This window comes from Aquarana catesbeiana, linkage group LG05 (assembly GCF_042186555.1).
Source record: "Aquarana catesbeiana isolate 2022-GZ linkage group LG05, ASM4218655v1, whole genome shotgun sequence".
Lineage (NCBI taxonomy): Eukaryota > Metazoa > Chordata > Amphibia > Anura > Ranidae > Aquarana > Aquarana catesbeiana.
This window is the reverse complement of record NC_133328.1, coordinates 241,430,039-241,445,080: the sequence shown is the minus strand read 5'-3', so window position 1 is coordinate 241,445,080 and position 15,042 is coordinate 241,430,039. Positions and strand designations below refer to the sequence as shown.

At 41.2% G+C, this 15,042-nt stretch overlaps 1 protein-coding gene across 1 annotated transcript in view; it reads right to left on the bottom strand.

Moving 5' to 3' along the window:
- TEX10 (testis expressed 10) overlaps positions 1-15,042 on the bottom strand; it is a 206,033-nt gene that overhangs the window by 20,636 nt on the left and 170,355 nt on the right. Inside the window, exon 11 of the mRNA XM_073630641.1 lies at positions 5,278-5,358. Coding sequence (XP_073486742.1) covers positions 5,278-5,358 — 81 coding nt within the window. The remainder of the gene's footprint in view (positions 1-5,277; positions 5,359-15,042) is intronic.

Genomic DNA, 15,042 nt, shown 5'->3' with positions numbered 1-15,042 from the left:
CCATTTGGGGATGTTTTTTAAATATATTCTCACGTTTGAGTCTTGCGTTATGTGTGTCTCCTGGAAAAAGATTATATCGACTTTTAGTCTTTCCAGTTCCCTCAAGATTGTACGTCTTTTTTTTTTTCAAACCTCGGGCATTGTATGTCAGAATTTTAACTTTGTTTAATCCTGCCACCTGCGTTTATAATTGCCTGCATACGCCCCCCACAGGAGAACCGACCCCCCGAAAGACACGGGGGGGCCCCCACCTGAGAGCCAGCAGCCAGACAGGCTCCTCCAACCAAGAGGTCGTTGAAACAACGGTATTTTCACTGGTAAGGCAGTCCTATACCCTCCCCTATCCTCCCTCCCGTTTAGTTTTCTAATTCCCCTCTTCCCTCTCGTCCCCTACCTCCCTTTTTGATGTTGGTGATTTGACCTCATGGTCCTGAGAGCAGAATAGAATTATATTTTTATTTTGTGGGGTACACCTAGTTCCCTCTGCTCTCTACTACCGAGGTGGATATCTATGAGGCGCACTGGGCCCCCCTCTCCTTTATTCAAGAAAGAAAAGACCCCCTATGCACACTGTAGGTCCGAGACCTCTCCTCCCACCTCCTACCTCCGCCATTGTCCCATTCCCCACACCCCCCCCCTCCTCCTCAAGCGGTAAGGTTAAGAAGTCCTAGCATTATAATTCTATAACTTTGTTTTGTTTTGTTTTCTTAGACTCCATTTGATTTCAGTCTATGGTACTGTTTAATGCGGAAGAGATCTTCAGCTCGATTGCCATTGTGTTAGATCTTGTGTCATTGCTTGTTCTTGCCTAGTTCCCATATTCCTGAGATCTTCTGGTATCGGGATTTCTAAGTTATTACAGAAGTCCGGAATCTCTTCTATAAATCTTAATGTAGTACTTCTTCCATTTCTTCTTGCGATCAGGCATCCAGGGAAACCCCAGTTATACGGTATTTCCTGTTCTTGGAGGATTTTCAGTAGAGGTCTTAACTTCCTTCCTCTTTTTAGCGTTTCTTGTGATAAATCTTGGAAGATTTGTAGTGTATTTCCTACATAATTGATTGGTGGTCTTCTCTTCAAATTCACCCAAATTTGATTTTTTTTCTTCCCAATTTCTGAGACGAACGATTATGTCTCTCGGTTTCTCTGTTGGTATCCCTTGGGGTCTTCTTATTCTGTGAACTCTTTCTATTATATTGGTGTCTTCTTTCCCCAGGATGGGGTTAAGAATCTTGTTCATTATTTCTGTTAAATTTTCTTCTTGTGTGGACTCAGGAAGACCTCTTATTCTCAAGTTTTTCCTTCGTTCTCTGTTTTCCTGGTCTTCTATTTTGTACATCTGTTCCTGTTGTTTTTTTATAGTAGATTTCTCCTCTCAGTTCTTTTATCATTTTTGAGTGAGAGTCTGCTTTAACCTCCACTTCTTCCATTCTTGACAGCATATGACCCAAATCTTTATGTATTGTTGTTATCTGTACCTTCAGAGAACTTTCCAGGGCCGCAAACATATTTTTCCATATCAGATTTTGTTGGTAGTTGTGTTATGTGCTGATCTTCTTCCTCCCCCCTTCTCTTCCACCTCCAGCTTCTAGATCTTGTTCCATTCTGGATTCTGAGAGTAAGCTGTTTTCCATTGTTATCTTATTTTGGCCCTTTTTTATACTTCTTTTCGTTATCTGTCTGTCAGCCTTTTTATGCTTTTGTTGTCTCTTTTCCCCTCCATTCCTTTGAGCTAGATATCTGTTCATGGGGCCAGGGTCGGGGCTAGGACTGGGGCCCAAACTGGTCCGGGGTGATTTTCTATTGCTCCGGCACTTTTTGTTACCCTTCATTTAGTACAAATCAGGCAGGGGCGAAATTGAAAGGAAAAAAAAAAAAACACCTCCAAAGAGGTAATCTGCTCTGGAAAGACGCCGACAGCAGCCAACGGCTGGATCTTCTCTTTCTTCCGCAGATATGAAGGGATGAGCAGAGGGACAGGCACTACAGCAGAAAGGTATGGAGGTACTGGGCAATGGGGACCGGGGGGGCAGCTAACAGCGCTCCTTCATCTCGAGGCAGGAGGAGAGGTCATGGAGACCTCACAGCGTGCAACCTTCCGGCGCCATTTGCAGACTCCTCCCCTCCCCAAAGGTCTTACACCCGAGACCTTGTAACACTAACAGGTCACATGACACCAGGTAGGGAAAATGGCTAATTGGGCCCAATTTGGATATTTTCACTTAGGGGTGTATTCATTTTTGTTGCCAGCAGTTTAGACATTAAATGGCTGTGTGTCGAGTTATTTTGAGGGGACAGCAAATGTACACTGTTATACAAGCTGTGCACTTACTACTTTACATTGTAGCAAACTGTCGATTCTTCAGTGTTGTCACATGAAAAGATATAATAAAATATTTACAAAAATGTGAGGGGTGTAGCCGGAAAGTAAATAAACTATGTGAGCATCATGATTGGCGGTCATGGTGACAAGATGACGGTGAACACCATTAATTGCTTCCTAATCATTAGTGGGGGGCCTGCAGCTGTCAGTGCAGTCTCAGAACTAGGAGCACGTACAAGCAGGCATTGTACTGTTACTGTAACTTAACATTCTACTGACAAAGCTAACTGTGCCCCAGGCCTTTTTTCCCTAAACCCCCTGGAATCCCAGAGTTTTTTTTTCCCATATCCTTTTTTTATTGTGAATAGTAAAAAAAAAAACAAAAAACATTTACTTTCATTTTTCCCAATGCAAAGTTTACAGAATTTGAGCACCCCTATATATTTACGGCAAAATATAATCAAAGTTCTTTATTTGTGGAGCGCTTTTCACTGCTGGAAGCTATAGTACAGCTTCTATGGAGTGGGGTGGAAAGGGCTAATATAGTCCACACTCTTGACCAGTACCCATCAAAAGGTCTACCGGGTTCCTATTAACTCCCCCAGCACCAGAAGATTACCACAGTGGAGGTATGGTGTTGGGGGGTGGGGGCAGAGAATGGGAGAGTTCAACCAAGTGAGCATGAGGGACACGTCTCATTCAAAGAGTATGTCTTTCATTCTGATTTAAAAAAAAATGCAATTAAACTTGGGATTTAAAGCTGCCCATAGATGGATCGAGATTTGTCTGATTCAGCAGAGACTGGCCAAATCTCAATCCATCTATGACCATTTCCACTTGACAGTTCACCTTACAATTGACTTCTGTCAAATGGGACTGTTGGAGGAGTTCCGCTGGTAGAATACAATGGCACAATGGAAGAATTCCTGGATCCACCTCGCAAGGGCGGATGGGGTAATCCATTTGGTATTTTAGATCAGCCCTCTAGGGCCAGCCCAAGTCGGGTTGACAAGTGCACAAATTAACATGACAGCATAGTACACTTGCACATTATGGCACACTTTCTCCAAAAGCTTCCTCCACCAGTAGTGAAAGGTCCAGGAGCCTTTATTTTCATGTCTTCTGAAAGAAACACAAAAAATCCTGCAGACTTTTTGTTCTGGGAAACTAGTTTGGTTTGAAAAATTATGTTCTATGATGCATTTATTCAGCAGAGCTGGGTTGGAGCCATTCAAAAATAACTCATAAAATAAATAATAAAAATTGTTATGTATCTAAATGTTCATTAAACGCAGAAAAAAAAAAATAGATGTGCACACGAATGGGTTATTTTGGTGAATCAAATATGATACAAAAAAATTATGACATAAAAACTTGGACTGATGTTGATGCCACTGTAACTATCTACTGCAGAAACACCATATTCTGTATATACAATATATACATTTTAAAAGAAAAAACAAGGTCAGAACTATGGTGCATAGTGGAACATTATAGAAATCAGTCAAACTGCTGCAAATTATGAACAAGGACCCCTAACAGAATGTATATTTATTTTATTTATTAACAATCTAACTCTTAAGTTATATACCTGGTCTGTTCCTTATTTCTACAAAGCAGTGGTTTAAAATATTTGAATTGTAAATGTATTCAATTAAAAAAAAAATGTAAAAGTCCTCTAACCAGAGGGGTTCAAATGTTTCAAATCAAACACAACTATTCCTTTTCCCTAAAGCATGTCAGTCAACTAAACCATCAGCAGAACTGCCTAATGAAATGTATATTGTAAAAGCAAGTAAAATATCAAAATAGCATTTTAAAGTAACAAACATGCTCTCAGCTATTTGTACGTCTGATCATCACACATAAGCAGATAAATTAAACCTGTTTGGTATATGGCAATGGTACAACAATATCAACTATGAGCCTCAAGATATTCATATATTAGGTTTCTTCTAGCATTCCAAAACCAGAGAAGATTACAGATGGTAAATTCTGTAAAACTTCTGGGATTGTTCGGCTATCCAGCAATATTAGGTTGACGTTCTAACTTGTGTCTGTCAATACTATACCTTTAAACTCATCAATTAGGTTTTGCCTTTTAAATCTGATCAACGATATATCTTCTACTCGGGCTATCCACACCTTGCTTACACTATTACTTAAAAAATTATTATTATTCTGTCCTGGAAAAAAGCCTGGGCACAAACCCTGGTGACTTGGAAATCACTGGTGAATAAGGTTCTACCTCTTTATAAAGCAACCTACTCAAATAGAGGGGTATCACCTAAGTTTCGCCAAAGTATGGAGGGGGCTTTATTCATTCTGCTCTTACAGTCTCCGAATGGCTGTATTTGAGGGCACTGTTCCCTGTGGATAATGATTTACACTATATTGTGTTTCAACTACACTACCTTCTAGGCCAGAGTTTTACTTAAGTTTATGGGATATCCTTCCTTACAATTGTCCTCCAATAGACATGAGGATTTGGGTTTACGTTGCTTCAGTCTTACGAAGTTATCTTTGATTGTGGGATGAGGAGAATGAGGTACTACTCGCAGGTGTATATTGTTTCTATTAGTTGTATTGTTAACTACATTGTTGATGCTACTGTACTGTTATGTTTTTGTATATATATATATATATATATATATATATATATATATATATATATATATATATATATATATATATATATTTATATATTTATATATTTTTTTTTTTTTTTTTGAACAAATATAATAAAAAATAAAATAAAAATTCCTGTAAAGCTAGGGACCATATAACCATAAATTGCCTTTCACATATGACAAAAAAATTGCCTTTTTTACTGGCCCACTCTTAGATAAAACAATTGGAAAATAAAAAGAGGACTTGTGCACACACACAGTTAACATACTTTTTTTTCCAAATAAGTACATTACATATATTGAAACAAAAATGTGAGCACTTACAAGATGCTTGGTGATTGCATTCTGAAGAATGTCAAAACACTGACGTCTTGGCCTCACTGAAGACAAGCTACTGCATACTGCCTGCGAAAATGTAAATAAAGCTCATTAATGCTTGGAAAGCAAAAGGCTAAACTTTAAATAAAGAAAATACACTTATTTAAGACATAGCACACATGCAGTCATACATTGCTACTATACAACCAATCTCAACCTTATTAAACAAATTTATCTTTTCTTGTTATATAGCAATTACTCAAAATATGTTGAGAATAAACAGATACAGAACTAAATGGGCATAAAATAATTTAATTCATTTATTTTTCATAACTTTTGCAAAACTTTTGTCTTTGATGGTACATAATAATAGAACATTATGTAATAGAAACATAGAAAAGTGACAGCAGAAAAAAAGACCAAGTGGTCCATCAAAAATCTACCCTGTTTTTTTTTTCCTTCATTTATACACATCTTTGTATTTTTTTTGTAACATTTTTCTCCGAGTATAGATTTATCTTTTATCCCAAGCATGTTTGAATCCACTTACTGTTGGACTCACTACCTCTGCTGGAAGTCTAATCCAAGCATCAACTCCCCTTTCAGTAAATACTTTCCAAGGATATGTTTTGAACTTTCCTCCTGCTAGTTTGAAGTTGTGTCTCTGTGTTCTTGATCTTGGCTTCATATTAAAAAAATACTGCCCCCTCCTGAACCTTACACATCCCCTTGATGTGTTTAAAGCATTTTAATAATTTCTCCCCTTTCCCTTCTTTCCTCCAGACTGTGCATATTAAGTTCAAGTCTTTCTTGATATGTTTGTTTCAATATTTTTATTGAAATATATGAGAAAATTGTGAACAGTTCGCGAAGAGAATACATACTGTCATCTATAGCGAGGAAGGCCCGCTACAGTATTGTTTCAGAAATGAAAACATCTGAATAGTAAACAAAACAGTACGAAGTACAATGTAAATACTGAATGAGTATACAATGCAGAATCACAAGTTTCGAAGGAGGAGGGGGAGAGGGGGTGGCATGGGAGGGTGGGGGGCGGGGAAGGGGAACAGGGGTAAGGCAGGTTTGAATAATGGAGCATCTATCATCATAGGATTACTGGCGGTATCATTCCTGGATGGCTTGATTTGGTCCGGGGGGGGGGGGGGGGGCGGGGGTAGTGCGTTTCGAGAGTCAAACATTGTATGGTAGGACCTGACATGTGATGTGGTCTATACAGGAGTAAAGAGCAAGATGCTGCTCTGGAGTCTGACTGCCGAAATTGCCATTGGTCCTGATATTTGCTTAGTTGGAGAAGAGTTTTAGCAAAGAGATATTCCATACTCATGTGGTCATTAAGTAAGTCAATAGTCATACCTAGAGGGGGTGGGGATGTTTTTTTTTTTTCCAGAGGCAGGCAACGGAGAGATGAGAAGCGTTGAGGACACGGGTGACAACACAGTGGAATTTTGAGGGCCAGATCGATAGGCCTAGTCCGAATAGGGACATCTGTGGGGATAACACATTAGATACATTTGTAAAAATCCTGAATGAGGTTGGAGATGACCCTCCAAAATGGGGCAATAACAGGGCATTCCCACCATATGTGGAAAACGTGACCATCAATAGAGCATTATTCTCCAGCATTTCCTGGATTGGGTAATATGCGGGCCAATTTTACAGGGGTATAGTACCAGCGGTAGAAAATTTTCATTGACGTTTCCCAATGGGTAATTTTTCTGGGGAACCTGGATGAAGAGTGAAAAGCATGATACCATACAAATGTAGGAACCTGAATTTGCAGGGTAGATTCCCATTGAGACATAGCCAAGTTTTTCTCCTCTATCTTTGGTTTTGAGAGTAGATCGTAGATGTGGGATATACCATGGATCTTGTTGGACGTGGAGTTGAGAGAGGTGATTATGTCCTTGGTTAGAAGGGCCTGGGAACAAGATGAGGATGATAGGATATGACGAATTCTCAGGTATATAAAGAAGTCTTTATTGGGGATGTTCTATAGCAGTGATGGTGAACCTTGGCACCCCAGATGTTTTGGAACTACATTTCCCATGATGCTCAACTACACTGCAGAGTGCTTGAGCATCATGGGAAATGTAGTTCCAAAACATCTGGGGTGCCAAGGTTCCCCATCACTGTTCTATAGGAACGAGATGTGTTGGAATGTTCAGAGCTGGTGTTAGTCGTATAGATCCCCTACTTTTTTGATACCTGCAGAAATCCACTTTTGTAGGGGGAGGTCCGGAGAAAGGCATTGCAGAGCAGAGAGTGGGAGTTGGATTAGTGCGTGGGGGTGAATCCCTCTCGAGACTTGACATATAGCTTTCCAGGTTGATATAGTTGTGTTGATGGTCGGAAGGAGTGTGTCTGGTGTGGTCCCAACCAAGTTGCTGCTAAAGTTGATGAGGGGTGTTGAGCAGGGCCTGCGGCTTCGATTTGATGCCAAGGTTGTGCTGGGGTTCAGGATCATTGCTTTGTAGTATAATTTAAGACTGGGAACTTCAAGTCCAGCATATGTTTTCAGGATGTTGAGTAAGGCTGATTTTATGCAGGGTTTGCGTGCTGCCCATATGAACTTGTTGAGGAGCTGCTGAAGGTCTTTCCTGAAATGTTTTATCTCTCAGACCTTTCACTAATTTTGTTACCTGTCTCTGGACTCGTTCTAGCTTAACAATATCTTTTTCTAAGGGAGGTCTTTAGAACTGGACACAGTATTCTAAATGAGGTCTCACTAAAGATCTATATAGGGTAATCAGGACCTCCTTCCTCCTGCTGGTGATGCATCCTAGAATTGCTCGGCATCACTCTTTGCTCATTTCTGAGATAAGTACTCCCAAATCTTTTTTCTCTGTAGTGCTGGCTAACACAGTACCCCCAATGTTGTACTCTTTTGTACTGTTTTTTCCCTAGATGCATTATTTTACATTTAGACACATTGAACTGTAGTTTCCACCGCTTTGATCAATCTTCCAACAACGCCAAAACATGTTCCATGTTATAGACACCTCAGGGGATATCAACCTTTGTATCACAAGCAAAAAGACATACCTTACCCACCAACTCTTTAGTTATATCAATTACATATAGATTAAATAGAACAGGACCTAGTACAGAGCCTTGTGGTACATCACTAGTGACTGGCCTCTGTTTTGAATGAACTTACAACCACACTCTGGTATCCTTTAGCCAAGTGGATATCCACTGAATCACCCAAGGGTTAAGTCCTAGCTTATACAACATTTTTTGTTAGATTATATAGAACTGTATCAAATGCCTTGCTGAAATCAAGATATGCTATGTCCACAGCACCACCCTGGTCCAAAGATGGATAGAAAAAAAATTCAAAGGCTTTATTAAAGCCTAGAAGCACAGTGAAGTCTATTATTAGGAAGTGGAAGGTATTTGGTACAACACAGACCCTCCCTGGATCAGGACGTCGATCCAAACTGGATGAAAGAGCCAGGAGGAGACTGGTCAGAGAGGCTACCAAGAGGCCTGCAGCAACTCTAAAGCAGTTGCAGGAATTTATGACAAAGCATTGTCATTGTGTGCATGCGACAACAATATCACAAATTGTCTACAAATTAGGCTTGTATGGGAGGGTCGCAAGAAAGAAGCCACTCTTCAAGAAAGGCCACATGCAGTCACGATTGAGCTTTGCCAAAAACGCACTTTGAAGATTCTGAGTCCACATGGAAAAAAAGATGTTGAGGCCAAATAATTCAATTTTAGTCTCATATGACCATAACACCAAACGATATGTCTGGCGGAAATCCAATGCAGCTCACCATCCAAATAACACCATTCCTACAGTAAAGCATGGCGGTGGTAATGTCTTGTTATGAGGGTGTTTCTCTGCAGCAGGGACTGGAGCACTTATCAGGTTAGAAGGAAAAATGGGGCAAAATATAGTCAAATTCTTAAAGGAAAATCTTCCGCCCTTTGCCAGAAAGTGGTCAATGGAAAGAAGGTTTACCTTCCAACATGACGATGACCCAAAGTACACAGCAAAAATGACCACACAGTGGTACATCACTAGTGACTGGTCTCTGTTTTGAATGAACTTACAACCACACTCTGGTATCCTTTAGCCAAGTGGATATCAACTGAATCACCCAAGGGTTAAGTCCTAGCTTATACAACATTTTTTGTTAAATTCCTTAAATTCTTGAGGAAAATCTGCCACCCTCTGCTAGAAAGTGATCAATGGAAAGAAAGTTTACCTTCCAACATGACGATGACCCAAAGTACACAGCAAAAATGACCACACAGTGGTGGAAGGAGAAAAAAGGTGAATGTCCTTTGAGCAGTTCTGCAAAGAGTGGGCAAATATTGCAAAGTCAGACTAAAGGCTGTAATTAAAGCAAAACGCGGTTCAACAAAATACTGACACACGGGGGTAAACTGTTTTTAAATATTTTTTTTTCTGACAAGTTGGTGTTATATCTTTTACTTTGAAGTTGAGTAAATACATCTGGATAAAACAAAAACTGTGTGTCTTCATTTCAGACTGCAAAGCAACAAAATGCGATTTTAAGGGGGGGGGGGGTGATTATTTTCTATATCCACTGTAGAATGGGGGAAGAACTAACCACTGAGAGGATTAAAAAAAAAAAAAAAAAAAAAAAAAAAAAAAAAAAAAAGACAGATATGCTGCAAATCTAGCAAGAGATGGTGATCCAAGCTGTGCCAGGTCCTTTGGAGGAGACACTGTAAGCCCCCAGAACCGCTGCCCTTGAGCTTATGAGGTCTCATCCTAAGGTATGGAGTGAAAAATTGCCCACAAGGGTAGTCACCGCCAATGCAGCCTGTGACCAGGTCACTAAGTTAGCAGGGAGTCCAGGTAACATCCATAGAATTATGGAATACATGCAGGTGCAGAGGAGATGGCAGGAAGGCAATGAGACCTGCACAGGCTTGAAGAAATTGACGTGCACTTGTGCAGTACAGGACAGCATAGAGGGGACTCAGGAGCAGAAAGGCTCAGAGCCTGGGAAGCTGAAAAAAAAAGATGCCCGCCATAAAAACTGGAGCTGCTCTGCTTCCCGCCACTGGCTGTGTGACAAGTGTTGCAGCCGGAGCCCGGTGGGTTGGGCCCTAAGGAAAAGCCAAGAATGTTTGCAACAAAAAGCCCTATTTACCGCAGATGAAGTTCAGAGAAGGCCCTGCAGCACCCCCCACTGGTACATCAGCGGTAGAGAAGTAGAATCCAGGGATGTTTAGGGACAGGGTTCCACCAAATGAGTGCACAGTGGCCCTATGCTGGTAAAGCACCCTGCAGATGATTCAATACGTTGCATCGCTTCATGGGTACAATCTCTGTGTCAGTGCCAAAAGATCTGCCAATCCATAACGCTGATAAATGAGCTCCCTTTGGCTCTGAAGAGAACTTGCTAAATGAAACAAAGAAATCTTAATAAAAATTAAGAACAGGTTTTTCTTTTCTCAATGGAGAGAAAATGTCCATTTTCCTATGAGACTGAAAAAAAAAAAAAAAAAAAAAGGCAGGCAGGCTAGGAGTGGAATGGGTTAAACTGAACTGTTCTTTCAGCTTTTTTTCAGAATTCAATCTCCTAAAGGCAGCAGCATAATCCAGTGGACCTGAATACTTCATCACGTGCCCCTTAAAGTACTAATAAGACATACAACGTTTTCAATATGTAAAATTTTCTCAATGAAAATCATCCTCAAAGTGGAGTTAGAATCACATTAAATCGGCTTGCAAGCTGATACCAATTGGAAGCTGTTAAAATTTACTACGGTTAGTGAGCCACATGATTTATTGTATTAAGCTAAAGCTTTACTGTGTTTATACAAACCATGGACTCATCTGTGAAAACATATGGCCTAGCAAACAAGGTATAATAAAAAAAAACCCAAAAAACTAAAAACTAATTTTTTGATAAATGCAATTATTATTTGTGCTACCCTCCCCCTGATTATACATAAAAATATAAGTTGGATGAAGAAACCTAATTGAAATATAGGAGGTCATTATGTTTTGGTGAGTCCCCTGTGTTCTTAAGCTGGGTACACACAGGCTGGAAATTGTCCACAATTGGTCATTTTGGCAGAAACCGTCCGACTTTTGGCCTGTGTGTACAACTCCTCGTCTGACAGAAGCTGGGTCTCACAACCAGCTTCTGTCGAACAAGCATGCTGGAAACCAGCATCCGATCAGAGCTCATTGCCAATTGCTGCGAGTGCTGATCAGCGTGTTCTAGCAAGGGAGAAGTCCCCCTGTCAGAACACAATAGCTCAGCGGGGAGATAGCCGCACTAACATTGGATGTGTATGTTTTTTTCTCAGTTCAGCCCCCTCGGTTGAACGAAAACAAAAATTCCAGTTTGTACCCAGCATTAGAGGAGGTGGAAACACTGAATAACAGCTGATTGTGGTGTTTTACATATATCCAACACAAGGTGTGACACATATAGAAGGCCTCTGCAAGCTGTAAATCGCATGAAAAAACTGAGTAATATCATTATCACAGACTTCAGTGTTGGGATATTTTTTTGGACACGTGTTCACATATGTTTCTGAAAAAGTTTACCTACAGATTTGTTTTAGTTTTCCCCATGCATTATATCAATTTATCTTTGTTAATTTTGTGGTTTAGGTCGACACTCGTCAAGAATGCTCTCCAGGTTTTTTTTTTGGACTTCCGCTTTCCAGGGGGAGTGATGGCGGAGTGAGAACGCTGCAGACCAGAGCTTAGCGGTATCGCTGTGCACCCTCTAGCAGACCGTCAAGATTCAGAACCCCACACAACTCATGCCGAGGAAAGAGCATAGGAGTGCCGTATACTCCCAGCCACTCCTACATCACTCGGTATTTGACGGTAAGGAGAGATATGATTTAGCCTGTGGATGCCAGCACCAGCATGGTTCCAATAAGAGAACCGCTTCCAGAAATATCTCTACAGGGGCCAGCCGTTTCCACGCTACAGACTGGGGCACAGGCTGGAGCAAGGGAAATGGAACCCCCCATACCTATCCAGGTAGCTGCCAGTGAGGAGGAACAAGTATGCTCGCATAATGCATGTAATACACAGATCCAGGAGCAGGAGAGTGAGCTAGATATCTGACAGCTCATTCAGGCTCTTCCTACCAAAGAAGATATACAAAAACTGCTGATCAGTATAACGGGTACATTGAGAGAGCAGGTAGAGGAGGTACGCGCCAGTGTAGTGGCGGTAAATCATAGAGTGCTTAATCTGGAAAAGCAGCAACATGTATCTGACTCACGGTTAGAGTATTGAAGAAGCGTTAAATAAGCAAAAGCAGTGACTAGTCATGCTACAACTACAATCAGAGGAATCTGGGAACAGGAGTAGGAGGAATAATATGCGGATAAGGGGCCCGCCTTAAGAGACAGAGTGGTGTCTATTCTAAATCAGATATTGAAGAACACCCCCCCCCCCCCAGGTACCCTAATCGAGTTGGACCAAGTTCATAAGATCTCCACTACCCGTAACCCTGCTCAGAGTAACCCACAAGATGTCCTGTGCAGGGTGCATTTTTTCAGGGAAAAAGAGGACATACTCAGATCAGCATGGCAAGAAGGGCCATTGAACTACGAGGGGGGGGGGGCAGCGTATGTTAAAGCCCTTGCTGGACTACTTGCTTCGCAATGGTGCCACTTATAGATGGGGATATCCATTGGCAGTAATTGTTAAAAAGGGGGGGCGCAGCTTTAACCTACGGAACCCTGCTCAACTTCATGACCTTTTCTATTTCCTGCGTACAGAGGCCATTGAAGTACCTAATTGGACAGAACTTCCAATATTAATGGATCGAGCCCCCCAACAGCAACAGTGGCAACAGGAGACACGATTCAGGAAATAGGCAGAATATACATATCCGTAGCCCACTGCAAATTCAGAGATTAAGGAAAGACAACATTACTTATTTAAATGAATCCAGGATGGAAAAAGACGTTTTTTTCTCTTTTTTGTAAGTCTGAGGTTCTTGGGTTGAATGGACTAATTTAGTTTTGGGTTTTTTTTGGGGGGGGGGGGGGTAAGGGTGTAAAAGAGAGGAAAAGTGAGAAATGTGGTATTGCGGAATGGAATGGTCATTTTTTCTGTTTTATTTTATTCTTGATGTTGAGTTTCTTGTTACCCCCCTCCACCCCTCAGACTGAAAAGTTGGAGAAAGGGGGAGAGAAGGGTGGAACCAGCTATGAATAGGTCAGCGGGTATGGTGTGGGCCTTTTTTTTTTCTACATTGGGATAAGTCAGAGGACTAATTATAATAAATTATAACTAATAATTCACAATTCTATAACTTTCTTCATTTATCAGTTCAGAAATATAAGATGATTATATATTATGACTGATGGATGTCCTACACAGGGATGGGTGTTTTATACGATAGAGAATAATTGTTTTTTATGTGAAGATATTTGAGTGTGGTTTTACGTGGAGTAAAGGAATGTGTGGGTGAATGGGTTTCACTTTTTTTTTGCAAAAACACTAATGGGGAGAATTTAAGATTATAGTACACTTTTTTACATTATTGGGGGTAGGGGGTAATTGAGAGGTAATTACACCACTGACTGTGGGGAGTAAATGTGTTTGGATCCTATAAAATAACTGGCAAACGCCTCTTTTCCTTCTCTCGCTAGAGTACCTAAAAGTGTTACTCTGCCAGAGGAGGAGGAGGAGATCTATATTTAACGAAATCCGGTTGGAAAGTCGCTGGGAATGAGATAGTCGATTATGCATCATTACTGAAGAGGCTGTTTGCTGGGGAAGAGTCCACTCTGCGCTGCGGGTGCGCTTGGAGGTGGGGTTGCTGTGGATCCAAGAGGGGCATGCGGGGAGAGGGGGGGCACTTTGGCTTGCACATGATTGGATGGTGGATTCGGTGGAGCTTCCACCCGTTTCGGGTCGGCTGCGATTTCGGGTGCACTTTTGGGGCGCTCTCGGGTGGGCTTGCGGATGTGGGGTGGATTTGATTTGATATGGGATTTGTACTGCGCCGAATGCGCTCCGTTAGGATTTGCCTTTCGTAGATGAGAGATTTAATTAGTAGAAGGTATTTTTTTTTTTATTTATTTTCCTTTTTCCTTCAAAATATTGTGACTTAATATTTTATAGAATGTGATATGATCCTGTGAAGTGATTTGTAATAAGGAATTACTACATATTAAGGGATATGATGCAATTTGTAGGTGGGTTATGAGAAATGAGTAAATAGTGGGCAAGGGGGTTTGACTTCTCTTTCAAGGGAACTCAGATAGGCATATTAAGAAATGTGAAACGCAGGCAATAAATAAAATTACTGATATTGTTATGGGGACACGAGTGAGGCGGATTATAGGGTGCACTTGGATAGATACTGCAGCTCGGTTATTTGCCTTGCTTAATCACTTTTTTTTTCACTCTTTCTTCTACTAGGCGAAGAGCAGGTAGATCTGCTAATTGCACAATACCTGCTGTTGCAGAGTTTATACATTACTTGGGGTGTTGGATAATTAGCCAAACCCAGGGGCATTTCTAGGTGGCAAAAAGACCAGGGGCTTCAGCCCGAAGTCCAAGGCCGGCATGAGCGGGGGGGGGGGCTGTGGTGCGGCATTTTTTGGCTGGGCGGTGGAGTTGTGTGGCAGGGGGTAAGCTCACTTGCTGGTTGCTGCCTGGCTTACCGGTGCTTATCAATGCTGACCACTAAACTCACCTACCTGCCACACTGACCTACCTGACGTGCACTGACCTACCTACCTGACACGCACTGACATACATACACTGACCTA